Source organism: Desmodus rotundus, chromosome 9 (assembly GCF_022682495.2).
Source record: "Desmodus rotundus isolate HL8 chromosome 9, HLdesRot8A.1, whole genome shotgun sequence".
Lineage (NCBI taxonomy): Eukaryota > Metazoa > Chordata > Mammalia > Chiroptera > Phyllostomidae > Desmodus > Desmodus rotundus.
Window position 1 is genome coordinate 57,093,063 of NC_071395.1, and position 27,809 is coordinate 57,120,871.

Below are 27,809 nucleotides of genomic sequence, written 5' to 3' on the forward strand. Positions count from 1 at the left end.
TCTCGGAGGTAGTTACCTATCCAAGGTCTTAAGGCTAATAAGTGGTAGTGCAGAATTCGCACCCACTTCTTTCTGCTGTCAGACCTTGTGATATCAAACCATCCATTACCCCATCACCCATATCTGTGGTATAGAAACCTAAGTTCAAGTGGAAATGTGAGATTATATGTTGTCCCACTTTTTATTATAACAGAACCCTCTTTTAGAAATAATGAGGTTAAGCAACTTTCATTTGGTTATCAGATAAAGTTTTCTACGAGCTTTTATTTTTTACTTTTTAAATATATTTATTGATTATGCTATTACAGTTGTCCCATTTCCCCCCCTCACTCCACTCCATCCTGCCCACCCCCTCCCTCCTACATTCCCCCCTATAATTCATGTACATGGGTCATACTTATAAGTTCTTTGGCTTCTACATTTCCTATACTATTCTTACCCTCCTCTTGTCTATTCTCTACCTATCATTTATGCTACTTATTCTCTGTATCTTTCCCCCCCTCTCTCCCCTTCCCACTCCCCTATTGATAACCCTTCACGTGACCTCCATTTCTATGGTTCTGTTCCTGTTCTAGTTGTTTGCTTAGTTTGCTTTTGTTTTTGTTTTAGGTGTGGTCATTAATAACTGTGAGTTTGCTGTCATTTTTACTGTTCATATTTTTTATCTTCTTTTTCTTAGGTAACTCCCTTTAACATTTCATATAATAAGGGCTTGGTGATGATGAACTCCTTGAACTTGACCTTATCTGAGAAACACTTTATCTGCCCTTCCATTCTAAATGATAGCTTTGCTGGATACAGTAATCTTGGATGTAGGTCCTTGCCTTTCATGCCTTGGAATACTTCTTGCCAGCCCCTTCTTGCCTGTAAGGTCTCTTTGGAGAAATCAGCTGACAGTCTTATGGGAACTCCTTTGTAGGTAACTGTGTCCTTTTCTCTTGCTGCTTCTCTGACTCTCTCCTTCTGCTTAATCTTGGGTAACGTAATTATGATGTGCCTTGGTGTGTTCCTCCTTGGGTCCAGCTTCTTTGGGACTCTCTGAGCTTCCTGGACTTCCTCGAAGTCTATTTCCTTTGCCAGAGTAGGGAAGTTCTCCTTCATTATTTGTTCAAATAAGTTTTCAATTTTTTGTTCTTCCTCTTCTCCTTCTGGCACCCCTATAATTCGGATGTTGGAACATTTCGAGATGTCCTGGAAGTTCCTAAGCCTCTCCTCATTTTTCTGAATTCTTGTTTCTTCATTCTTTTCTGGTTGGATGTTTCTTTCTTCCTTCTGGTCCACACCGTTGACTTGAGTCCGTTTCCTTCGCGTCACTATTGGTTCCCTGTACATTTTCCTTTGTTTCTCTTAACATAGCCTTCATTTTTTCATCTAGTTTGTGACCAAATTCAACCAATTCTGTGAGCATATTGATTACCAGTGTTTTGAACTGTGCATCTGATAGGTTGGCTATCTCTTCGTTGCTTAGTTGTATTATTTCTGGAGCTTTGATCTGTTCTTTCATTTGGGCCATTTTTTTTTTGTCTTTGAGCGCCTATTATGTAAAGGGGCTGAGCCTTAGGTGTTCACCGGGGTGGGGTAATGCTGGTCTCTGCACTGTGATGCTGTATGTGAGGGAGGGGTTGAGAGGGAGCAATGGTGCTTGCTCCACTCTCTGCTGGATTTCAGTCACTCCCTCTGCTACCCACAATCAAACTGGGCCCCTCTAGTGCTGATTGCCAAGTGGGTGGGCTTGTGCATGGTCTAGGACCCTGTGGGTCTCTCCAACGACCTCTCCTGTGAGGCTGGGAGTTTCTCCTGCTGCTGCTTCAACCCCCACAGGTGTTTTCAATCAGAGGTTTGAGGCTTTATGTCCCCGAGCTGGAGCCCTGGGTTGTGTTGTCTGCTTTGCTCTCCCACTGTTCCTCCCAGTTTATCTATGGGCGAATGTGGGACTGGGGGGCCTGCTAGTGGTCGTGCTGCCTGCCCCATTTGTTCCACAATCCGCCACGTCTCTGGGTCCGGCTGTGTTGACACGAGTCCCCTCCTTCCCCCCCCCCCCCCCCCCGACTACCCATCTCCGCCCCTCCTACCGGTCTGGATGAATGTTTCTTCTTTATCTCCTTGGCTGTTGGATTTACGTGCGGTTCGATTTTCTGTCAGTTCTGGTAGTTTTTTTGTTCTTAAATTGTTGTCCTTTTGGTTGTGTGAGGAGGCACACTGTGTCTACCTACGCCTCCATCTTGGCCGGAAGTCTTGTACTAGCTTTTAAAATCAGTTAATATCTAGGAGCAATTTGATCCCTTGCTGTGTATGCTTAAGTTTTCCTTTAATGAACTCATGCTGAATCTGATCATTGATTGAAACACCGGCCTGTGGTTCTGGCTGCATTCTCAGGGACTGTTTTCTGGTTTAGCCAAGGTCAGATCACTGTAAGTCCTGCGGTGTGTGAACCACTTCAGGAGCTCTCAGTCCTGAGTGCACTTTAAATCCTTGAGTAACTTTGTAAAGTTACTTATGCTGGGGCTTCATGCCACACCAACTGCATCCAAATCTTGGAAGGTGGGCCTGGGCATTGGTACTTTGACACTCGGCAGACTACAGCTGGTTTACTCTTTTCCCAGGTGGAAGCAGGCCCATGGCTTTTGCATGGACTTTCCCACTATAATAACTCTCATTGCACAAGCTGAACAACTAATGCGGGGATTATGTCAGCTGCTCAGTATGTATATTCCAACCATGCATCTTAGAACTTGGAAAATACAAGATGAATTGAGGTGAGGCAAGAAAGTTAGAACAGGGAACAAAAGCCTCGGCCTCTGCCCCTCCCCTCTTCTCTCTTGGCTGGAACATCCCAGACATGACCACCTGTGTTCCTGCTCCCCCGGCTCCCTGCCCCCCCCTCCAGTTTCCTGTAATTGAGAGGGCCAAAAAAGGAGAGGAAAGAAAAGAAGAGAAGAGAAATCACTATCTGGAGAGGAGTCCTGGTAAAGGGGTGTCAGCAGTCATCCCACCAGCGTCAGAAGCTCAGTACTACCAGATCTGACCCCCACCTGCCCCCAATCCCTGCTCATGTTTATAGAAACCTTCCACCCAGAAACTTCCAGCCAAGATGGAGGCATAGGTAGATACACCTTGCTTCTTTGTACAACCAAAAGAAGGACAACAAATTTGAAAACAAAAAATAACCAGAACTGCTAGAAAATCAAACTGTATGGAAGTCTGACAACCAAGGAGTTAAAGAAGAAACATTGATTCAGACTGGTAGGAGGGGCAGAGATGAGCAGCCGAGGTGGAGAGGATGCATGCAAGGCAGTGGCTGGTGGAGAGGGTGGCCCTACATTTGCGTGCAGATAAATCAGGAGGAACAATTAGGGAGCGAGACAGAGCGAGCCACCCAGGGTTCCAGCACAGGGAAATAAAGCCATAAAACTTCTGGCTGTAAAAATCTGTGGGGGTTGCAGTGGCGGGAGAAACTCCTAGCCTCGCAGGAGTGTTCACTGGAGAGACCCACAAGGTCCTAGAATGTACATAAGCCCACCCACCCCGGAATCAGCACCAGAAGGGCCCCATTTGCTTGTGGGTAGTGGGGGAAGTGATTGAAAGCCAGCCAAGAGCCAAGCAAGTGGTATTGTTCCCTCTCAGACCCCTCTCCCACATACAGCGCCACAACACAGAGACATAGGCTGCCCCACCCTGGTGAATACATAAGGCTCTGCTCTTTACAATGTTACAGCTGCACCAAGACAAAAAAAATAAAATGGCCCAAATGAAAGAACAGATCAAATCTCCAAAAGTAGAACTAAGCAATGAAGAGATAGCCAACCTATCAGATGCAGAGTTCAAAACTCTGGTAATCAAGATGCTCACAGAAATGGTTGAGTATGGTTGCAAAATAGAGGAAGAGTTGAAGGTTATGCAAAGTGAAATAAAGAAAAATATACAGGGAACCACCAGTGAAGGGAAGGAAACCAGGACCCAGATCAATGATTTGGAGCAAAAGGAAGAAATAAACATTCAACCTGGAAGGGCAGATAAAGTGCTTCCCAGATAAGGTCAAGTTAAAGGAGTTCATCACCAAACCCTTATTATGTGAAATGTTAAAGGTACTTATCTGAAAAAAGAAGAAGATCAAAAACTATGAACAGTAAAGTGACAACAAACTTACAACTATCAACAACTGAACCTAAAAAACAAAAACAAACTAAGCAAACAACTAGAACAGGAACAGAATCACAGAAATTGAGATCACACAGAGGATTGTCAGTGGGGAAGGAAAAGAGGGAGAATGGGAGAAAAAGGTACAGGGAATAAGAAGCATACATGGTAGGTACAAATAGACAGGGGGAGGTTAAGAATAGTATAGGAAATGGAGAAGCCAAAGAACTTATATGTATGACCCATGGACATGAACTAACGGGAGGAATGATGGTGGGGAGGTGCAGGGTGGAGGGGAATAAAGGGGAGGAGAAACATGAGACAACTGTAATAGCATAATCAATGAAATATATTAAGAAAAGAAACCTTCCACCCAGAGCTCATTGGGGCAACCTGCTCTCACTTCTCCAGCGTGTACTATCGCTTTAATAAGTTTACTGTGCTTTGCTAAATCTTTCTGTCATGCACTGGAATTCCTTTTTCTGTGACAAGGACCTGGGCATGCTGAGGCCTCCCTCTGCCTCCCTGTGTGCTGCCTGGCATCAGAGGGACCTCCTGGACCCACTGGGAGGTAGACCTGAGCTAAAAATCCACTGATGGTCTGAACTCCATAGCCCTCTTCCCTGACTCAGGGGCCACAGACATGCTTTGAGTCCTGGGATTAGTAGTCCCCACAATGGTTGTTTTTTCTTCAATGCACAAGTGGCGATGTAAAACACTGCAGGCCAGGGAAAGATTAACAGTCTGCATTTCTGGTAGTGTACTGGGGTTTTTCCTTAAGGGGACTCAGCCTTTCCTGCATTCTAGGGGTTCTGTGTCTGTAAACTAGCTTAAGTCTGGGAATTGGCTGAGGGGTCACGACTCTCTGTTTTTGTGATTCAGGTTAGCCTTTGGTCCACCTGACATAGAACTTTTCTGCTTATACAGATCAAGTGTGAATTTAGTCAGTTTCTTGTCTATTTCACTTCTAGGACAGCATGACCAAATAGCCACAGCCTCAGACTACTCCCATTGCTGCTTTGACTCCACTGTGTGTCATGTTAACCTTGCCTTTGGTGGTTGAGTGCCACCGTCTGGCTCGGCCAACCCAGGATCCAGGTACTACCACTGCATTTAGGTTTTCCAGTTCAGTGACCACAGTTCCCACGGTAAGTTCTGGCTTACAGGAAGAGTGAGCACAAGGCTCTTCAAGGAAGCTGGGGGTCCCCTCAAAAATTTATTTCTCACGGTCTTGGTGGATGATATATCTTCTAGACCCTCCCAGAGTGAATGAGTAGGTCTTAAAAAACAAGCCCACTTAACATTCCAATCTCTCTAAGCCTTCGAGTCCCTTCCTCTACATCGAACCAAGGCAGGTCCAGCATTTTAAATTTTCTCACTGTGGACCACCTTTCAGTTCATAATTTAGCCAAACAAACAGTTAGAGCCCTTTCTAAGCCTGAGCTGTAACATTAATGGCACAATCTCTGCTTACTGAGCCCAAATCAATAAATTCAGTCTGATTCAACTTTAAGTTCCTTCCACCATTGTCCCACATCCTTCATATCCATCCCACTTATGTCCCTGTGTCTGTAAGTTAGAAAACACAATAGTTCTGTGGGAAGGTTAATACTTTGTACCTCACCTTCAGGGGTCAGCTGGATTCAGATCTAGTTATATGTCTATGTGGAGAGAAGGACTAAATGAAGATGTATCAGTCCTGTCAACTAAGAATCCATGTTTAGAGCATACTCAGTAGAGCGATGACTCCTAGATGATGCAACTCCTCGAGCAGTCGCAGTACAGTGTGGTAAACAATAGGTGCTGATCTGAAGGGTAACACTGCCCTCTCAGAGCTCTTGCAGTAGAGTGACATAATCAACATGGGCTTATCGAGATGGTGCGAAACATGTGTTAATCAGAGGATGATGCAACATTTCATCACATAAGAGTATGAAAGCCAAGGCCTTTGAACAGATAGCCAACACGTGCTGAGAGGAGCTGCTATGGCTGAGAATTGCTCTGCTGCTCCCATTGACTCTAGCTATCTTTGTGAAGTGTCTTGATAGACTTGTGTCTTATCCTCAAAGAGGAACTTGACTACCCTTAGTCCTTTGTCCACATAAATTGGACCCATGTGTTGAAGTCCATGTAAATCCCTTTGTGGTACTGAGATTACAGTGATTCTGGACATCAGTGAGAGGAGCATTGGAATAAAGAGTCCTTAAAATGTTACACATACATGGAAAATTCACATAAGGAAATCCACACATATTCCCATTATGTGGAAAAACTGGCATTGCTAATCACAAGGGAAAGGATAAATAGTGAATAAGTGATGTAGGAAAACTGGGTGACAGCAACGAGACAGAATGACCTTACCTCACACCACGTGGGGAACCATTCCAAGAGTGGGAAATGTGGCTCAGCCCCCACTTGGAAAAGCCAGGGGGGAGCAAGGTTGGCAGGCAGGACCCACGTCCATGGATAGGTTCTCCAGTGGGAAATCAGGCCTGCATTGTACCTAGACTGCTATGAGACTTGCTCTTGCGAAAACTCCCTCACTCTGAATTGAGGCGGCAAATGTTTACTGAGTATCTTCATCTTCCTAAAGTCTGTGCTAAACCAGCCAAGTATGGAGTGCGAGCAGCTTCCCCCTTGAGCTGTAACATCCTTCTCTTTAACGTAATTAGCAGTGTTCTGTCCTTTGTTGTCCTTAAAAGGTAATCACCTGTGGTGAACCTGTGCATGGTAAATGAGGATCACCCTCGATGTCATGTGCCTAGAAAAACAATAAAAGCCTGTCCAGGCAGGGGTCAGGGGCCCTCTCTCTAACTTGGAGAGCGGCCACGCAGCCCCTTTTTCTCCACAGGATTTCTGTAGTCCGTGTGTATTTGAATATTGCAACCACAATGGATCCTGCTGGCCGGGATCCATGTCAACATCAAATGCAAAATTAACTCTACATAGATAAAGACAATCATTAAAATTTTAAAGATGTTTGAATGTAATTTATGAGAACAGATTCTTGACCTAAGGATAGTGAAGAATTTTGTTAAATATGATTAAAACAATAAAAACCCTGATAGTTCTTATTCTATTTCCAATGTGTGGGTTCTTTGCCCACACCAAGAAATTCTCCTACAGCAGCTGTGTGTTCCACAATTCAACTCAATCTGACCTACCTACCAGAAGATAGCATCAGATCCTATAAATGAAGAATTCAGTCCTACAAGACTCCCCCCACCTCTACTTCAAATGCCAATTATAAGTCCATGTTGTTACCTGCGCTTCTAACTATAGATTGGAGGTTCAAATGACCCTCTCTTTAGGTTCAGTTAATTTGCTTCAGCAGCTCACAGAACTCAGAGAAACATTTTTTCTTATTAGATTACTAGTTTATTTTGAAAGGGTATATCTCAGGAACAGTGAGATAGAAAAGGTGGATAGGTCAAGGTTTGGGGAACAGGCACGGAGTTTCCATACTCTGTGTGCCATTCTCCCCAAATCTCCACTGGATCGCCAACTCGAAAGCTGGAACCCCATAGTTTTGGGATTTTATGGAGGTATTGTTACAGAGCAGGCAGGGGGGTGGTTCACGATAAATTATTACAGAAAGGATCCCCCCTTTCTGTCTCTGGAGGTTCCTCCCCCCCATGCCCACCTGCTAGGTTCGAAATGCCCGCCGCCAGAGGAAAGACGTCTCTCGATGCCAGAGACTGGTGAAAAGGAAAGGAATTGTTTATTTAAAAGTTATACAAACTTAGAGTAATGACTTAATGTCTTCAATAAGATACTAAAGTCCTCTAGAATACCCACAGATGCACAGTCCTTCCCTCTCCCTGTGCCCAGTCCAGGGTACCGTGTCTCAGGAAAAGAAGTAGAAGTCCGTGGTTCAGGCTCCTGTCACCATCAGCTGTGTGGCTGCTGCAATCTCCAGTTAATCCAAAACCATGTGGCACCTTCTCATGGCCCACCAGCAAGAGTCCTTTCTCCCTTTTTCTTCTTGGCAAAGTCTCTCCTGCTGCCTAAGCTGTGTGGCAAAAAGAAGCACTCCAAAACCACATGGTCCTCTCTACTCTCCTTCAGAACCTCGTGGTCCTCTTCCTTTCCTTCAGAACTGCATGGTCCTTCCTATTCACTCCAGAACCGTGTGGCCCCCCTATTTACTTCAGAACCTCGTGGTCCTCTCTCTTTCTCCTCAGAACCACATGGTCTTCTATTCACTCCAGAACCGTGTGGACCCCTATTTACTTCAGAACCTCATGGCCCTCTTCTTTTCCACTTCAGAACCGCGTGTCCTCTTCCTTTCCCTCAGAACCGCATGGTCCTCTCTCTCCTATGGCTGCCGCACCTAGGTTTAAATCCTAGTGCCCATCTTCCTTTGCAGCCCCATTTCTGACTCCTCCTACAGTCAGTTACACCTGCCAGCATCTCCCTATTCTTCCAACTTTACTGGGCTGCCATAGTAAGTCTGGGCAGGTGTGGCCCCATGGCATGGAGCCAATCATCTCCAAGCTCTCACACAGGCTCTGTAATCAGGGGGAGTTGCTTCCTAGTCCCATCTTGGGTGGAATTCGCTCCCATCCCCCTGGCTCAAAGCAGGGGCACAGCTATTTAACATATCTATGAAACCAGTTAAATGTTATAGATATGTTAAATGACCGTGCCAGGGGTTAGCTGCAAAGCTGTTGCTACCCAAAACAGCTCTGAATGTCCCTGTTCCATGTGTCCCATCCCCCCTGGCTCAGGCTTGTGGGGGTGAGGACATCCTATATATATTTTTCTAATATTTCCTGAACACCTTGAGCTCTGGACCCCATTACAAATCCCTTCTTGGGGCCCTCCTCTTGGCTGCACCCTGCTTCAATATCATTACATAGATATAATTGATTAAATCATTGGCCATTGGCTTTAAACTCAATCTCAAGCTCATCTCCCCTTTCCCCTCCCTAGATTTTGGAAGGTGAGGCTGAAAGTTCTTACCCTCTACCCTCAGGACACCTGGGGTCCTTCATTAACATAACAAAGGTCACCTTTATGACTATCATTTCTTGGGAAATTTCAAAAGTTTTAGGAGCTCTGTGCCAGGAACAAGAACTAAAGCCAAGTATATATTTGTTAATATAAATCACAATACCACAAGCTCTAATCCAAAAGGAAAACAATTTTTAAGTTACCTGTTAAAAGTTACAAACCTTTGTTCATCAAAATACGCCATGAAGTAAGTGAAAATTGTCACAAACTGTGAACAGCTATTTATCAATACAATGTAGGCAACAGACAAAGAATCAACATACAGAATAGATATAGACCTGAATTAGTAAGAAAGAAACAAGCAACACAATTGTTAAAGAGTAAAAATTCAATTGAGTAAATTTGAAGATCCAATTGGTTTTATTGAACAATTAATGAGTCACTATAGGAGACCATTTTGCGTGGCATGGGCCCAGCTCCCACTCAGAAAGGCCAGTGGAAAGTGAGGTCCCGTACACAGGACCCACGCCCACAGATAGGATCTCCCATGGGAAATCAGGCCTGCATTGTACCTAGGCTGCTTTGAGACTTGCTTTTTGCTAAAACTCCCCCACCCTGAATTGAGGCAGGAACTTTTACTGCATATCTTTAAAGTAACTTCCTAAAATCGATTCTAAACCTTCCAAGGACAAGTGTAACCAGTTCAACCACTTTTCCCTTTACATTTGTAAATATCCTTCCTTTTTGATGTAATTAGCAACAATCTCTCCTTTGTTTTCTGTAACCACCTAAAGTAAACCTGTGCATAGTAAATGAGGACCGTCCTCAATGTAATGTGCCCAGAAGAGCAATAAAAGCCTGTCAACGTAAGGGTCAAGGGTCAAGGGTCGGGGTGCCATCCCTTTTCTTCCACAGGGCTCAGTAGTTGGTGTGAATTTGTCTCATCTCAGTCACAACGCGCCACGGACACTGCAGACCGGTGTCTGCATCCAATCACTAGATGGGATCATGAATCAGCATCCCATCTAGTGAGCAGAGAGGAGCCCCAAGAAGCTGTACAATGCGGACAATATGGAAGGTTTTATAGGCAGGATAAAAAAGTTATTAGCAGAACAGAGGACTGTTTCAGGCAAAGTTACCTTCCTCTAGGGAAAGGCAAGGATTTTATCAGGCAGGTTGCCTCAACTTCTTTTGGGGGATAGAGAGAGTGCCCAAGTGACAGAATTTCAGACTGTATTGCTGGAGAAGGCTGAAACTGCATTGGTCAAATATTATATATCTAGGTTTGGTGTCATGGACTTTGCACAAGTGATGTCATTTTGGGCCTGTGATTCCCCTTTAACACAGCTTAATATGCTTACTGGTTCAAGTTCTTAATGCTTTTGTTTCCCCTCAACTACTTCCATAATTGTCAAATATATTTTTTTCTGTCAGCATCTCTTGGAGTAGTATCCCTGCCTGCACACTTACCTGCTGCTATCAACAAGGAGACTTAGATCTGAGATTTAGAAATACAATTTACTATATTTTATTTTTTATCATCATGTCTGTGTGTGGGGACCAGTACTTCCATGACATGGGAAAGTGAGATTGCCAAGGAGAGACACTTGCCACGTCTCTTCAAAGCTCTACATAGGACTGTGCAAAGCTGCAGGGTAAGTGTGCTGAAGACTCCCCTGCAGAAGTCCAACACAAATGTGCATGTTAATTGTAAATTTAAACTCCCTCTTGCAGGGTAAGGGAGACATATCATAGATCACTTTGCTTTTTTCTTTAAGGAGCTGATATTACACTTACACACTCCAATGCTTACAACTCAAACAGCACAGGTAATTTTCATTTTGAAATTTTAAAATATTTATAATGTAATTTGCATGGCAAAAGGCTATGTGACAAACAAAATCTTGTATTTTAAGACAAACATTCTTTTAGTTCTGTTAAACTGCACATACAATTATGTTCCCCAGGCAACCAACTTTTGCTTATAACTACAATTTAATTTCACATTAACAAAACAGTGAAAAGACAACTTTTATGAAGATCTAATTACAATAATAAATCAAATACTTGTGGGATGCCCCATCCCTTGGAGCTCTCCTGGCTGCCTCGGATGAAAATGAGTTGTCCTGAACACAATCTGTTGTTATGGCAGGAAAGGGGGTGGCCATTCCCTCTAGTGGAGAATGCCCCAGCCCTTCTCATAAATGGCTTTTATTGGGATAGTTATGCACAGGGGTATACAGTATGCATGCAAAGCTCATCAATCAATGTCTAAAGGCCATAGTTACAGAAAACAGATATTATCTATAGATAACATTGAGGAAACACAGAGATCTGCCTTAGGTCAGGGTCTGTGAGATATGCTGATGCCAGAGGGTCATTAGGGCGTGGTTCATGAGATTAGGAGTTCACTCCCTTATGCTTTGAATTTAAACATCTGGTTTATATCAACAGGGCTATGCAGAGCAAAGCAAGCCTCAAGGGGTATAATGCATTCTTTAGGCCTGATTTCCCACAGGAACCCTCAGTACTAGTATTGGGTCATGCCTACCTCCAGCATTCCAGGCCTGAAGACTTACAGGCAAGGCCTTGCTCACTCGGGGCTAGTTTCCAATACCATGCAAAGTGGTCCCCAACAAATACTTAATTAAAAAGAGATGTTTAATGTAATTTAAGATTACTCAGAGGTTGATTAGAAAGTCATATATTGTATTTATATTTGGGTGGAGGTTTCTATGAAATATTTAACATGCATACTTAAACATTAAAAAAAATTTATATTTGAAGTTACCTTGTATCTATGCTATTCCCCTGAATAAGACAAGAACCTCAGCTTGCTTTCATATCTTCTTCGCCTCTCTGTTTTGCCATCATCTGGGTTTTTAGTCCTATTGTTAAATTACACTCACAATCTGCTTCAAGAATCATTTTTACTCAGATTTTTACTTACTACATATTTTATAACCCGTACAAGTTTTACTTTCTTTGATTTTTTAAAATAAATTGCATTCATGACTATTTCCATCAGAGATATTCTAGAGATCAGAATCTATGTATATTTGTATTTTCATCTTCCAAGTGCCTTTGCTCCACTCACAGGTAAGTGCTAGATTAAAAGGTTATAGAATTCCAAATTCTAAATGATTTTACTTTAGAAATTTGAGAATATTGCTCCACATAGTCAATCTAGGATCCATAACTGCTGATTAGAGTCTGAGGCTAGCCTCACCCTCTTTGCTTTGCCTGGAAGAGTGGAATTCTTAGTTACTCAGCACACATTCCCTCTCCTCTTTTATTTCCCACCAGAAACTTGATTTTGTGGCCCTATCTACATCTCACTCCACTCCTGAGGAGCAGAGAGGAGAGAAGGAAGAATCCTGTGTTTTGAACAGCTTCAACGAATCACTCATTCTGCTGTAGCATCTTCTATTACTTGTGGCAAGTAATAAATATATAAGTAATCTTTATTTCCTTCTTATATCCTGGTAGTTTTTAGGGTTTCCTGTTTTCCTTAGAGTTCTTAAGTTTCATCCAGGTTGTATTTTTTGTAGACACCCTCTTTCCACCCCCACACCCCAGTTATTATGCTGAACACCTTATATTCTATTTAACCTGAAGACCCAGATCTTTTTCAGCCTGAATATGTTTTCTGCTGTATCTCTGTCCATATCTTGATATAATCCATTTGTAATTCTTTCCCCCTCTTCATTTTCTCTGTTTTTCTTTTTTCCACTGAGTCTTTACATACGATGGATTTTGGATCTTAGGGACGATGGATTTTGGATCTTAGGGAACATTACTGCATGCCTTCCAAGATTTTCACTCAATTTCTGATATTTTGATGACTTTTTCTACATATTTTCAATGTATTCCTTTGAAAATTATATGTTTTATTGTTACTTTAAGGAATATTAAGAGATAAAGGGAGGTAATCATGTACTTAGTCTGCCATGTTATTTTTACTTCATAAATGTTAGTGCTATGTTGTTTTGCCAATATGGTTCATGATTTTCATATTTTTATTTTGTATTGTTATTTTGATTGTGATAAAATTTATATAACATAAAATTTACCATTTTAAGTATACAGTTCAGTTGCATTAACTATATTCACATCGTGCAACCATCACCATCTCTCTCCAGAAATTTTTCATTATTTCAAACTGAAACTCTGTACCCATTAAACAATAAATCCTCATTTCCTTCTCCCTCCAAGTCCCTGCTAACCATTATTCTACTATTTGCGTATAAATCTGACTATTCTAAATACCTTATATAAGTGGAATTATACAATATTTGTCTCTTGAGTCTCCTTAGTTTACTTATCATGCCTTCAAGATTCATCCATATTGTAGCATGTGTCAGAACTTCTTTCTATGGCTGAATAATAACCCATTGTATGTAGAGACTACATTTTGTTTATCCACCAAGCCCTTCATTGATGCTTGGGTTATTTCTATATTTTGGCTACTGTGAGTAATGCCATTGTGTACACTGGTATACAAATACCTGTTTAAGAGCCTGCTTTTAATTCTTTTGGGTATATACCCAGAAGTGGAATTGCTGGATCATACAGTAATTCTATTTTTAATTGTCTCAGAAACCACCACACTATTTTCCACTGTGGTTGCATCATTTTACATTCCCACCAGCAAAGCACAAGGATTCCACTGTCTCCAGGTCTTCATCAGCACTTGTTTTCTGTATGGCATTGTTTTGTTTCCACAGCAGCCACACTAATAGATGTGAACTGATATGCCATTATGATTTGTATTTTTATTGTTATTTTTTAAAATCCTCACCTGAGGGAGAGAGGGAGAGAGGAAGAGGGAGGGAGGGGGAGAGAGATTGGTTGCTGCTTCCCATACATTCCAGGACCAGAATGAACCTCGCAACATTTTTTTGGTGCATGAGAGGAAGCTCCAACCAACTGAGCCACCCAGCCAGAGCTTCCATTGAGACCTTAAGAAAAAAGATTTTATTTTTATTTATTTTTATAGAGGGGGAAGGGAGGGAGAAAGAAAGGGAGAGAAACATAGCTGTCCAAGAGAAACGTTAATCCATTGCCTCTCTCAAGCCCCCAACCTAGGACCTGGTGGGCAACCCAGGCATGTGCCCTGACCCAGAATCAAACAGGTGACCTCAGTTTTGCAGGATGAGGACCAACCTAGTGAGCCACACCAGCCAGGGCTCTCATTATGGTTTTGATTTGCATTTCTCTAATGGTTAGTGATGTGTATCTTTTATCAACACAAAACAACTCATGTGTCCAATTTTAATCATTTTTTACTTTGAAATGATCTTATTGCAACATTGTAATCCCAGATTTCTTTTTCATATTTTCCAGGCATATTTAATCTCTTTATTTTCTACCTTCAAGTGCCCTTTAGAATTAGCTTTGCCTTTGTAAGCTGTAATGTTGAGTATTTTAAAAATCATTTATTTAACATATTGAGCTCATGTTATTTGGTATATGCGGTGGCAGTCACGGGAATGCAGTTTCAAGAAGGGGATTGTAGTCGAAGCTGAAGACGAGCTTTACGATTACAATGAACCGTTTTAAAAGAATGAGTGTCACGAAAAGGGACGTACCAGGTTTCTGTTATTGCTTTTACTTAATGTGAATGCCAGTTAAAAATATATCTTTTATAGGCCTCAAAATTTAGACATAATTTAGACAAAATTGTAACAGATTTGAACACTTCTCTTACCAAGAATAAGCACAAGAGAATGCGTAATGTTCCACATTTTAAAATACATTATCATTTTTTCCTCTTATCATCATTGTCATTATAATCGCGGATAAAAAGGGTGCATGAGAGGATAAGCGGTTAGAGCTGATGCGGCAAGATGTAGGTGAACCTTCCCGGGCTTCTGGCAGGGAGCATTCCCCAGCCCTTATGCTATTGGCACCTTGGTCACCCAGATGCCGCGACTGCATCTGGGAAATACAGTTCGAAAAGAAAAGCGCTGTGCTTCCAGCTGGGGACCCCGCGGCTCTCCGGCTCTCCGGTGCGCAGGCGCATTGACGCGCGGCGGCCCAGCGGTGAGAAATGTTCCTACTCTTCCGCTGGCCTCCAGTGAGGTTGGTAGCTTCGCGACCCGTCGCAGCGGCGCAGGGTACATATTGCCGGTGAGAGAGGGCCCAGGGTGTGCACTCCCTGCGGCCGGGCCAGAACCCGGAGTCCCAGGTCGGTGCGCTCTAGCTGCGGCGGCCTCAGCTGGCGAATGCGGCCCGGAGGCCGGAAGTTGGAGCTGCTGCCGCTTGCACCCTGGGCCGGGATCCCGGAGGAATGGCTGCAGGAAGGGATTGCAGCGAGCAGTGTCTTGTTTCGGGGTTCGTGAACCCTGTGGTAGTCTTCGGCTTGTAGTGTTTGTTGGTTCCCCCTATCCACCAGAGCATACATGTTATTTTAGATTTATCCGTTTTTGCAAACCTTGCTTGTTTGGCATCGTTTTCCTAGAATGATTTAACTAAACTATTTTGTTGTTGTTGTTATGTCCTTTTGCTCTATCTTTAAAGTTCATTTCTAGCCAGCGACGCTATTCCTTCTGAGTCTTGTATTTCAGGAGGTGGGAAAGGGAAGGTGGGTCGGTAATGGTTTATTTCACACAGGGAGCTATGATAACTCTTCTTCACAAGGGAAGCGCAGCTTCCAAGAGGAAGAGAACAGAGGAATTTTTGGTTAGCTATTTCTGAACAGGACATCAAGCTCTTCAGATGACACTTTAAGAATTATAATTGTTAGTGAAATAAGCCTTCAAACCCATAAGGATTTATTTGAGGACATGCCTGGAAGCAAGACTCAGTGGATTGAGAAATGCTCCAAGAATAGCAGGCGTACAGTTCCTTGTATATTTTCGGAATCAAAGGAGAAAATGTAAGGCAGGTCACTAGGTTAAGCAGTCAGGAGAAGCAGAGCCGGGGAAATCTCGGGGACTGGATGAAAAGCAAGATGGAAAGATACCTGCGGAGCTCACGCTGGTGGACGTAGCCTGGTGACTTAGGACAGTCTCTGGAGGAGAGAAGATGGGGGCAGCAGGGTGACAACAGGGAGGTCCGAATTGAGCTCTGGGCTCAGGGCTCTTTTTGAAGGAGTTGGAAGCTCGAGTTCCTTTGACTGGGCAGAGAGGAGTCTTAGCTGCAGGAGGACAATGGGCAGGGTTCACCTACTGCGAAGGTTGATGGGCCAGTTAGGAGTCACTGTGCAGACCGTCCTCAGGTTACTTGTGGTCCCTGGGCTTGTCAGGCCTGTGTAGCCCTCTTTTTGTTGTCATAATCACAGTTGTTATAGCTTGTAGTATCAAAGTGCAGATGTATGAAATATCTGTGTCATTTTTCATTGCTTTAACCCTTTGAGCCTGGGCTGACTGCCCTGTACTCTATTAATGCATATTCAAATGATTCTCATCCCTTAGTTGGATTCGACTTTATTCACAAACCACTGGCTGGAAGGTAGCAGGCCTGTGACGGGGAGTTTGGGGCCATGCTGAGGGCCTCTCTCTCTGGAGGTCCCCTCTGCAGGGGCTCCCTGTGTGGTGGTGGCAGTGGCCTGGCCTGAAGTGTGGGAGTGCTGACAGCGTGGACAGCGTCACAGCTTCCTTCTTCCTTTCAGGTGCCTCCTGCAGCCGGGGCAGCGGGCAGGTGGAAATGGCCACAGAGTTGCTTCCAGCCCAGGCTCAGGTGAGTGAGGTTTCCTTCCTTGAACTGCCTTCTGGGTTCAGGGGTTCATGAACAAGCTCCACTTGTTGCTGAGCTTGTCTAGGCGGGAAGTCCCAGTCGGATCAGAGGGCCACAGGTGAGGGACTCAAGTAGGGAAGGTGTTTTTCTCACCTCACTGCCAGACTTACTGTCAGTTCTGTACTTAACAGTTAAGTCCTTGCTGACTAGGAATTGAATGGGCCGCAGGTCCCATCCACGGTCACACCCAGAGCTCTGTGAGGGATCCAGGGTGTCTGTGCTTTGTGGAGAGTGAAGACATGGAAGAGTCAAATGATCCCCTCACAACATGAGGGATTTATGGAGGAAAGGCAGCGTCTTTGCCTTCCCAGTTAACCACAGCAGTAGCTGGTAAGGGTCCAGGTGATTTTTCTAGGAGGATCCAGGAAAGAAGACCTCTATGAGTCAGCAGGTGTGGTCAGGGACACATGCCTCAGTGTTGGGCAGTTTCAGATTGACAAGCAGTACTGGGCTCACGCAGGTGGAGAAAGGAGAGGAAAGAGGTGGCAGGTTGGAGGAAGTGAGCGAGCCTTCTCGGAGCAGGGAAGCATCCAGTCTGCAGCGATGTCTTCCCTTCTTTGCCCTTTCATGGCCCATGGGAAGTACTATACTTAAAAACATAATCTTTTTCCAACCCAGAAAACCTTTCAACAAAAGTAGAAGACAAAAAAAAAAACCTCACGGAGTGAGTGTTCGGCCAGAGTGTGATGTGCATCCCAGGTGATCTGCTAAAGAGATTGCAAGGATGGAAAGCTCCTTGAATGTAGATGAGCGGGATTATCCAACCCAGGTTTGCGGTTTGGCACATTTGTCAGGTAACAAGTTAGGCCCATGTCCTCCAGGAAGCTGGAGCTTGGCACATTCCAAGAGATGGTTACCAGTCCTTGAGGACCCTTTCTTGAGTGGTGAGGCTTTTTTAGCCATTATTAAAAAGATTTACACACATTGGAAAGGACTGAGACAGCCCCTCATTTTTGTGTTTGCCCTTACAGGCCAGGGAACATTCCTGGCCTTGTGACCTCCTTCCTGGCTTTGGAGGACAGTAAAGAGAAAGCATGCTGTGACTTAACACTGACACCTTTAGAAATGTGTCCTAAGGAAGCAAGCTTTGTGCACTTTCCCGGTGACCTGCAGGGGTGCTCAAGCCGGCATTTTTAAACTAAAGTGGAAATAACCCAGTAGATTAGTTACGTGAACTGATTGATCTGTACAGTGAAATGAAGGACAGCGAATAAAATGTGCAGTGGAATAGTTACCTGTACGATCTTATGTCTTTGTTTAAATATAAAGCTGTTTTAGCATGTAAAAAGTCGGAAAGGACACACAGGAAGAAACTCGTTTCTGTGGTAGAAAGTTAACATTTCTTTATTTTTTACCTATTGATCTTTGCTAAGTTGCTTTTAAAGAAAAAGATTCTTAGTAAGAAAAGAAAGGGGCCACTAGTTTAAAAGAGGTGAGTGGTCCAGGGAAGCTGGGGAGAGGTGGGCAAGAGCCTCCGGGTGGATGGGAGGGCTCCATCTATAGCCTTTGCACCGGGATCTGTTGGAGCATTTGTGCAGCCCATCGCCTGGGCCCTGTCCTGACAAAGCCATGCTTGGGTTTGTGGGTCGCCCATTTTCAGGGCCTCCCCTCACCCAGGACACAAAGATGGCCCAAGGTGGGGACAGTCCAGCACGCCTGTACTTCCTTGAGTGAGTCTGCTGAAGCCTCCTCCTAAAACCTGATGCTGACACCTCACCTGTAGAAGGAGAGTTTGGTCTCGATGATTGTCCATTTCCACATCTGAAGGCCTGTGTCTCGGTCATTTTGGTTTGTTTAATGACTTCAAGTACTTGTCTTGTTTGGCGGCTATTCAGATTCTGAGGGCACAGGGCTTCACACACAGAAGGTGCGTGATGGATACATGCTCAGGAACTGAGGGGGTCAGGAAGGGTTTGGCTTGACATGCTCAGGGCTCTGAGTGGTAGCAGGGTTACTGTTCAGTCATCCCCTTGTGGGGATGGTCCTGGGCGAGCAGAAGTGGCTTTGCTGTTATAGGAGTCCGTGACGTTCGGGGACGTGGCCGTGCTCTTCAGCCGGGACGAGTGGCTGTGCCTGGACTCTGCACAGAGAACCTTGTACCGGGAAGTGATGCTGGAGAACTACCACAGCCTGGTGTCCCTGGGTAAGGCTGGGCCTCGTCCTGGGCTCACTGGTTGAGCCCCTGCCTTGTCCTGGGCTCTGTGGATGAGGCCCTGCCCCATCCTGGGCTCCATGGGTGAGGCCCTGCCTTGTCCTGGCCTCTGAGTGAGTCCCTAACTCAACCCATGCTCTGTGGGTGAGGCTCTGCCTGGTGATGTGCACTCTGCTGGGGGTGCACCTTGGTGTTCTCTCCAAGGAGGATGTTGAGGGCTCACCCAGGTTCAGTCTACCACTGTAGTACGTGGGCTTCGAGGGTGGCAGTTGCTATGCCTCTCAGCTCCTGCGAAGGTTTCAACATGATAGAGTTGGTGATGTTCCTCCTTTCTGTGCTTTTCCCGTCTCCTGTCCCCGACCTCTGTTCCCCATGACTCACAGGAGGTTCCAGCTTAGAGGAGTACACAGACAGAGCTCTTGCCTTTTTCCTGATTTCCCTGGGAGCCCAGGTTTAAGCCCCTCTCAGAACAAACCTCTCTCTTTCTTTGGATTGTCCTTTTGGCCCAAGACACTGGGGCTGGATCTACGGGCCAGGATGGCTGCTCTTGCCTATGCCATGGACTCACTGTCTTTTTCTTGCTCACACACAGGGATTATGTTTTCCAAACCAAGGGTTATCTTCCAGTTACAGCAAGGGGAAGACCCCTGGATGGTGGGAAATGGACTTTCCTACGGTGCACGTCTAGGTGAGTGACAGTCCCTGGGGAACGGGCCTACCTGGTCCAACTGCAGGACGCTGCTGGTCAGCCAGGAGGCCGCTCTCAGCTGACACTGACCAGGGCACTTGCTGATGGGCCTGGCCAGGTGGGAAATGCTGGGAAGGATGTAGCTTCACAGTCTTACCTTTTGAGTACTTGATGCAGGAGGTTCAGAGGGAGAGGTGGATTCTTCCAATTTGGGTTGCTCTTTTTAAAAAATACGCCCCTTATAATTTGAGTGCAGAATATATAATATAATATATAGTGTGTGAAGATTTGTTTCCCTCTTTTTTTGTGCCTTTACAGGATTATTTTCTTAAATTATTTTCCTTTTGTGGTTTTCACATACCTTTTAACACTAAATACAATTTCATTGTTCCACATTGGGTTTTTGCTTTGACTTTCTGGTTTGCAACTTATATATAATTCAGCTGGAAAGAAGCTGTGCTTGTAATTACATACAACATGGGGGAGAGAGAGCAGGGGTAGCAAAATGGTAACATTTATGAAATGTAGGCAGAAGGTTCGCAAATATTCATCATGCCTTTCTCCTACATCTTTTATGTGAAAATTTTCAAGATAATATGTTCCAGACCCCAGCTACCAGGACTTAGGTCTCAGTTGCCAGAACTCCCTGGGTTGCTGGGTCATGAGCTCTCACTCTCTGTTCTACTTTGAATTTTATCTTTGTTTCTGGTACCAGATGATGGCTCTCTCCTTTGAGTTTTGCTGCTTATCCAGCATTTATTTATCTTTAAAAAAAAAACCCATTTATTTATTTTTAGACATTGGGGGGGAGAGGAAGAGAGAAACATCTATTGGCTACCTCTTGCATGCCTCCAACCGGGGACTTGGCCCACAACCCAGCCATGTGCGCTGACCAAGAATCGAACCAGTGACCCTTTGGTTTATAGGCTGGCACTCAAGCCACTGAGCCACACCAGCTAGGGCCCGCATTATTTCTCTTGATGGCAGGAGGCAGGCTTTCTGTGTCCACTCAGTCTTGTGTTTCCTTTCAGGAACTCTGTCTTCACATCTTTCCCTTTGGTTTGACTAGAATGTGTTCTTAAACAATGTTTTCAGAAAGGTTCACGTGTACTGTGTTTGTGCTTGTCTGAAGTCAGTTTTTTTTTACCTCTCCTGGGGGATTATGTTTGGATCTAGAATTTTGGCATCAGGTTTTCCCTCAGAATTGCTCAAATTGTGCTCCACTGTATTTGCAGTGCTACAGAATCTCCTGTTGCTAAAATATCTGTTAGTGTGATCCTGCTTCCTCCATTTCCTGTATAGAAAGCCTTTTTTTTTTTTTTTTTTTGTACTGTCTTCTCTCTCAAATTATAGGATATCCTCTTTATCTTTGGAATTCAGAGTTCATTAGGTTGTATCAGGGTGTTTATTTATATTTCTTACTATTGTTGTCTGGCACTCACTGGGCCCTTTGCTTTGAAGAACCAAGTCTTTTTCATTTCAGGGATCTTTTTTCCTGCTACATATTTAACGTATACTCTGCCACATTCTACTAATAACTCAGGGAAGCTGACTGTAAGAATAATGATAAAATAAAATAGAAATTCAGTCAGAGCTCTAGAAAGTAAATATAACTGTAGAAAGTACCAGAATGGGTAGCCAGGATGAGTTTCCGATTTGACTCTGAGTTTTCTGGTTGTAAGAAAAATCATTAGTGTCAAATAGACTCTAATTCTTTAATATGCATTTATTTGTACAAGGTATACATAGTACTGTGAAAAAGAGGAGCTGGAAAAGGAGATTCTCTTGAAATTTTACCAACCATGATGCACCTTTGCTGGTATTTTACTGTTAATCCTTTCAGACTGTGAGTATTGTTTGTGTCTGTGTATGAGAGAGACAGATGCACACAGACGGAGAGAAACAGAGAGATGGATTATACATGTTGTTCTTGAGCCTGTTTTTAGTTGGGAATGTCCTTCAGTTATTCAGCCCTCATGAAGTAGAGGCTTACCTCCTTGAAAGGACTGTTGTATTATTAAGCCATGTGTTATTGAACAGTTTTTTAGAAATTTTAGTTTTTAGTTTTTCCCTGTTGATATTACTGCTATGGCTGTAGATACAAAGGTATGATATAAAGATAAAAAGTCCAGAGAGTAAGTACAGCACAAAGGCAAGAGTATTGTGATTAAAAAGTCAAGGAATGGGGATTGAAAATTCACAAAGGATTTTCTTCAAAACTACTCAACCTCATTATAATTAATGAAATTCAAAGTAAACTAATGATACTATTTTTTTCTTATTAAATTACCAGAAATTAAGAAATACATATCCAGTGTTTTGCTACTCTCCGAGTGACATGGCGTATCTTTAGAATCTTCTGATTGCGCCTCTGGCCCCTTATTGTCATGCAGTATCTTTAGTGGGATTTTGATAGGTACAGTCTGTCTGGCTTCATTGAAATCAATTCCAGGTTTGGAAATTTGTCTTAAGAAAAGAATTCTATAATTGTGCAGAGTTGCAAAGAATGTGTAAAAGAATGTGCTGGTGCTCAATCCACTGAGTCACACCAGCCAGGGCACAACATGAGGGATTACTGGGGAAGAAGAAATCTAAATGACTTTCAGAGGGGATTTAGTAAATTATGATGTGTTCATGCACTGGAATATTACATAACCCTTAAAAGGATGGTGTCATCCTATATTTATCTACATGCAGAGAAGCCCACAGTTTTTTTTTTTTAAGTGAAGAGGGGAGAGGGAGAAATTTAGTTTCAATCTGTTTTTATTTCTTAAGTAAAAGATTTTTAAAATATATATAAAAAAATCTGATGGACTAAATTTCACATGTAATAGAGATTACATTGCATGATGTGTTTATGAGTGAACTGCATTTTCATTTTTATAGTTTTCTGTGTTTTCTTAATTTTTCTCATGATTCTATATTTCCTTTCTCTTTAAGGAAGTAAAAGCTCTTTCATAAAATACATTTATTCCTTTTGAATCACTGATTCTATTTCTTGCACTGTATCCTAAGTAATCAAAAAAGTGGACAAAATTATCCTTGGAAAGTACTCTTCTCTTAATTTTCCCATATCATCGCATGGCCCTGTCTCCGTTGAGCTGTCCAGGCCAGAAGCTAGGTGTTACCTTTGCATCCTCACTTCCCCTTACTCTGCACACACTGTTAGTAGGTGAAGATGCTGGTCACCTCTACCTCCAGAGCAGCCCAAATGTGCCTGCCTCCACTGCCATGCCAGTGTAAACTGCCATCTCCTCCATCCAGAAGGGTTTTGTCAGCCTCCTGACTGGCTGCTCCCCATCTGCCCTTGTTTACTTTGCCCTCACCCCCATTGACAGTCCATTTGTCACAACACCGTAGTTATTCTTCTTCAACAAAATTGTGTCCCTCCTAACCCCCACTGATCCTTATAAGAAATTCCAAATGCCATTTTAGATCTTAGAAGGCCCCACATGACAGGGCCCTTGCCCATCTCTTCACCTTGCAGCACTCCTACCTTGTTCCCTCTTGCTTATACACACTGGACTTCTTTATGTTTCTCAAACACACACAGTTTTTTTTCTGACTGGAGTTATTTTTGTACCCACATGTTTGCATGGCCAGCTCTTGCTAGTTATATCTCATGTTTAATTTAATTTTTTCATCATGCTGTTTAAAATACCAGCTTGGTCACCCTTATGCATCACTTTGTTTTTGTTTTCGTAGAGTTCTCATTACTTCTTAGTACTTCTATATTTGTTTAGATTCATTTTTTAAAAAATTATTTTATTGTTGCTCAATTACAGTTGTCTGCATTTTCTCCCCACCTCTCCTGCCCACCCCATCCAAACCCACCTCCCTCCCCTGCCTCCACCCTCCCCCTTGGTTTTGTCCATGTGTCCTTTATAGTAGTTCCTGAAAACCTGTTACCCACTGTCCCCTCCTCTCTCCCCCCTGTCTGTTGTTAGATTGTTCTTAACTTCAATGTCTGTGGTTATATTTTGTTTGCTTTTTTCTTCTGTTGATTATGTTCCAGTTAAAGGTGAGATCATATGGTATTTGTCCCTAACCACCTGGCTTGTTTCACTTAGCATAATGCTCTCCAGTTCCATCCATGCTGTTGCAAAGGGTATGAGCTCCTTCTTTCTCTCTGCTGTGTAGAATTCCATTCTGTAAATGTACTATAGTTTTTTTAGCCACTCATTTGCTGAAGGGCACTTAGGATGCTTCCAGCACTTGGCTCTTGTAAATTGTGCTGCTGTGAACATTGGGGTGCATAGGTTCTTTTGGACTGTTGTTTCAGGGCTCTTAGGGTATAATCCCAGCAGCGGAGTTGCTGGGTCAAAAGGCAGTTCCATTTTTAGTTTTCTGAGGAAATTCCATACTGTTTTCCACAGTGGCCTCACCAGTCTGCATTCCCACCAACAGTGCACTAGGGATCTCTTTTCTCCACATCCTCTCCAACATTTGTTTGTTGATTTGTTTATGATGGCCATTCTCAGCAGTGTGAAGTGGTATCATTGTGGTTTTAATTTGCATCTCTCTGATGGCTAGTGATGTTGAGCATCTTTTCATATATCTTTGGGCCCTCTATATGTCCTCCTTGGAGAAGTGTCTATTCAAGTCTTTTGCCCATTTTTTAATTGGGTTGTTTGCCCTTGTGCAGGGGAGTTGTGTGAGTTCCTTATATATTTTGGAGATCAGACCCTTGTCTAATGTATCATTGGCAAATATGTTTTCCCATACTGTTGGTTCTCTTTTCATTTTAATGCTGTTTTCTTTGGCCATGCAGAAGCTTTTTAATTTGAGGAGGTCCCATTTGTTTATTCTTTCCTTTATGTCCCTTGCTTTAGGGGACATACCAGTGGAATGTCCCTACAGAATGTTGCTACGTGGAATGTCTGAGATTTTCCTGCCAGTGTTTTCCTCTAGGACTTTTGTGGTGATATGACATATATTTAAGTCTTTTTTCCACCTTGAATTTATTTTTGTGTATGGTGTAAGTTGGTGATCGAGTTTCATTTTTTTGCACATAGCTGTCCAGATCTCCCAACACCATTAGTTGAAGAGGCTATTTTTGCTCCATTTTATGCTTCTGCCTCCTTTATCAAATATTAATTGACCATAGAGACTTAGGTGTATTTCTGGGCTCTCTGTTCTGTTCCATTGGTCTATGTGCCTGTTTTTATGCCAGTACCAGGCTATTTTGATTACAGTGGCCTTGTAATACAGTTTGATAGCAGGTGTTGTGATCCCTCCTGCTTTGTTCTTTGTTCTCAAATTGCTGCAGCTATTCAGGGTCATTTATGGTGCCATATAAATTTCTGAAAAGTTTATTCTATATTTGTGAAATATGTCATGGGTACTTTAATAGGGATTGCATTGAATCTATAAATTGCTTTGGGTAGTATGGCCATTTTGATGATGTAAATTCTTCCAATCCATAAGCATGGTACATGCTTCCATTTTTTTGTGTCTTCCTTAATTTCTTTCTTCAGTGTTGTGTAGTTTTCTGAGTACAGGTCTTTTACCTCCTTGGTTAGGTTTATTCCTAGGTACTTTATTCATCTTCTTGTTATATCAAATGGAATTTTTTTCCTGATTTCTGTTTCTGCAGTTTCATTGTTGGTGTACAAGAATGCCTTTGATTTCTGAATATTGACTTTGTATCCAGCTGTTTTGCCCAATTCATTTATTAGGTCGAGTAGTTTTTTGGTGGAGTCTATAGGATTTTCGTTGTACACTGTCATGTCATCTACAAGCAGTGACAGTTTTGTTTCCTTCTTTCCAATTTGAATGCCTTTTATTTCTTTTTCTTGTCTGATTGCTGTGGCTAGGACTTCCAGTACTATGTTGAATAGGAGTGGTAAGAGAGGGCATCCTTGTCTTGTTCCTGATCTTAGTGGGAAAGCTCTAAGTTTTTGTCCATTGAGTATGATGTTGGCTGTTGGTCTCTCATATATGGCCTTTATGATGTTGAGGAATGCTCCTTCTGTTCCCACTTTGCTGAGTAATTTTATCATCAATGGGAGCTGTACCTTATTAAATGTTTTCTCCCCATCGGTTGATATGATCATGTGATTTTTGTCTTTCGTTTTGTTTATATCATTGATGTATTATATTTATTGATATGTGAATATTGTACCATCCTTGCATCCCTGGGATGAATCGCACTTGATCGTGGTGTATGATCTTTTTAATGTATTGCTGGATGCGGTTTGCCAGTATTTTGTTGAGGATTTTAGCATGTATGTTCATCAGCGATATTGGCCTGAAGTTTTCCTTCTTTGTTATGTCTTTATCTGGTTTTGGGATTAGGATGATGTTGGCTTCATAAAAAGAGTTTGGGAGTCTTCCATCTTCTTGGATTTGTTGAAATAATCTGTGGAGGATGGGGGTTAGCTCATCTTTAAATGCTTTGCAAAATTCTCCCCTGAAACCACCTGGCCCAAGGCTTTTGTGTGTCGGAAAGTTTTTTGATTACTGTTTCAATTTCATCAGGTGTTATTGGTCTGTTCAGACTTTCTGCTTCTTCTTCATTAAGTTTTGGAAGATTATATTTTTCTAGAAATTTGTCCATTTCACCTAGGTTTTCACATTTCTTGTCATATAGTTTTTTGTAGTAATTTCTTATATTCCTTTGTATTTCTGTGGTATCAGTTGTAAGCTCTCCTCTTCATTTCTGATTGTGTTTATTTGGGTCCTCTTTTTTTTCTTGATGGGTCTGCTTAAAGGCTTGTCGATTTTGTTTTTCTTTTCAAACAACCAGCTCCTGGATTTATTGATCCTTAGAATTGTGCTTTTACTCTCTATGTCATTTAATTCTGCTCTGATCTTGGTTATTTCCTTCTACTTGCTCTGGGTTGTCTTTGTTGTTGTTCCTCTAGTTCTTATACGAGTAGGGTTATGTGGTTTATTTGAAATGTTTCTATCTTTTTTTTAGGTAGGCCTGTATTGCTATGAACTTCACTCTCAGGACTTGACTTCCCTGTGTCCCATAAGTTTTGGATTGTTGTGAGTTCATTTTCATTTGTTTCCAGAAACTTTTTGGTTTCTTCCTTAATCTCATTCTTGACCCTTTCATTGTTTAATACCATGCTATTCAATCTCCATGAATTTGAGCGTTTTGGGGTTTTTTCCCTTGAGTTGGATTCTAGTTTCAGTCCCTCATGATCAGAGAAAATGCCTGATATGATTTCAATTTTCTTGAATTTGTTGAGTCTTGCTTTGTGTCCTATCATGTGGTCTATCTTTGAAAATGTCCCACATGCATTAGAAAAGAATGTGTATTCTGCTTCTTTGGGATGAAGGGCTCTGTACATATCAGTTAAGTCCATCTCATCCAGGGCATTATTCAATGCCACAATATCTTTCTTGATATTTTGTTTGGAAGATCTGTCCATTTTTGACAGTGGGCTGTTAAAATCTCCTACTATAGTTGTGTTGCTATCAACATCTTTCTTGAAGCCCTCCAAGATTTTCTTTATATATCTGGGTGTTCCTGTGTTGGGTGCATATATATTTACAATGTTTATGTCTTCTTGATGGATTCTCCCCTTGAGTATTATGAAGTGACCTTCTGGGTCTCTTTTTATGGCTCTTCCTTTTGAAGTCTATTTTCTCTCACATGAGTATTGCTACCCCAGCTTTTTTTTCCTGTCCATTTGCTTGGAATATTTGTTTCTAGCCCTTCCCTTTCAGTCTGTGTAGGTCTTTTGTTCTGAGGTGGGTCTCCTGTAGGCAGCATATGTGTGGGTCATGTTTTCTTATCCATTCTGCTGTTCTGTGTCTTTTGATTGGGGCATTTAATCCATTTATGTTTAAGGTTATTATTGGCAGGTATTTATTCATTGCCATTTTTTCGTACCTGTGTTCCTCTCTATTTCACTGCTTTTCTTCCTGTTCTTAAAGCAGACGGTTTAGCCCATCTTGCAGAGCTGGTTTGGAGGAGGTACATTCTTTGAGGCTTCTTTCATCTGGGACTCTCCTTATTTGGCCTTCCATTTTAATTGAGAGCCCTGCTGGATTAAGAAGTCTTGGTTGCAGGCCTCTGGTTTTCATTACTTGGAATATTTCTTGCCATTCCCTTCTGGCTTGCAGCATTTCCATTGAGAGTCAGCTGCTAGCCTTATCAGGGCTCCCTTGTATATTACTTCC

General features: G+C 42.7%; 1 protein-coding gene across 2 annotated transcripts in view; it reads left to right on the plus strand.

Annotated features, from left to right (window-relative positions):
• The first annotated feature begins 14,953 nt into the window (after nt 1–14,953).
• Nucleotides 14,954–27,809, plus strand: part of ZNF879 (zinc finger protein 879) — a 41,411-nt gene continuing 28,555 nt past the window's right edge. The window contains exons 1-5 of one of the 2 annotated variants that reach the window (XR_011650363.1): nt 14,954–15,283; nt 16,709–16,776; nt 18,850–18,976; nt 19,578–19,673; nt 21,413–21,519. Coding sequence is in view for 1 of the 2 variants with exons in the window: in XM_071219241.1 (XP_071075342.1) it covers nt 15,019–15,283; nt 16,709–16,776; nt 18,850–18,976; nt 19,578–19,673 (556 nt within the window). In the remaining variant the exon portion in view is untranslated. The remainder of the gene's footprint in view (nt 15,284–16,708; nt 16,777–18,849; nt 18,977–19,577; nt 19,674–21,412; nt 21,520–27,809) is intronic. The other variant, XM_071219241.1, reaches the window with a different exon arrangement.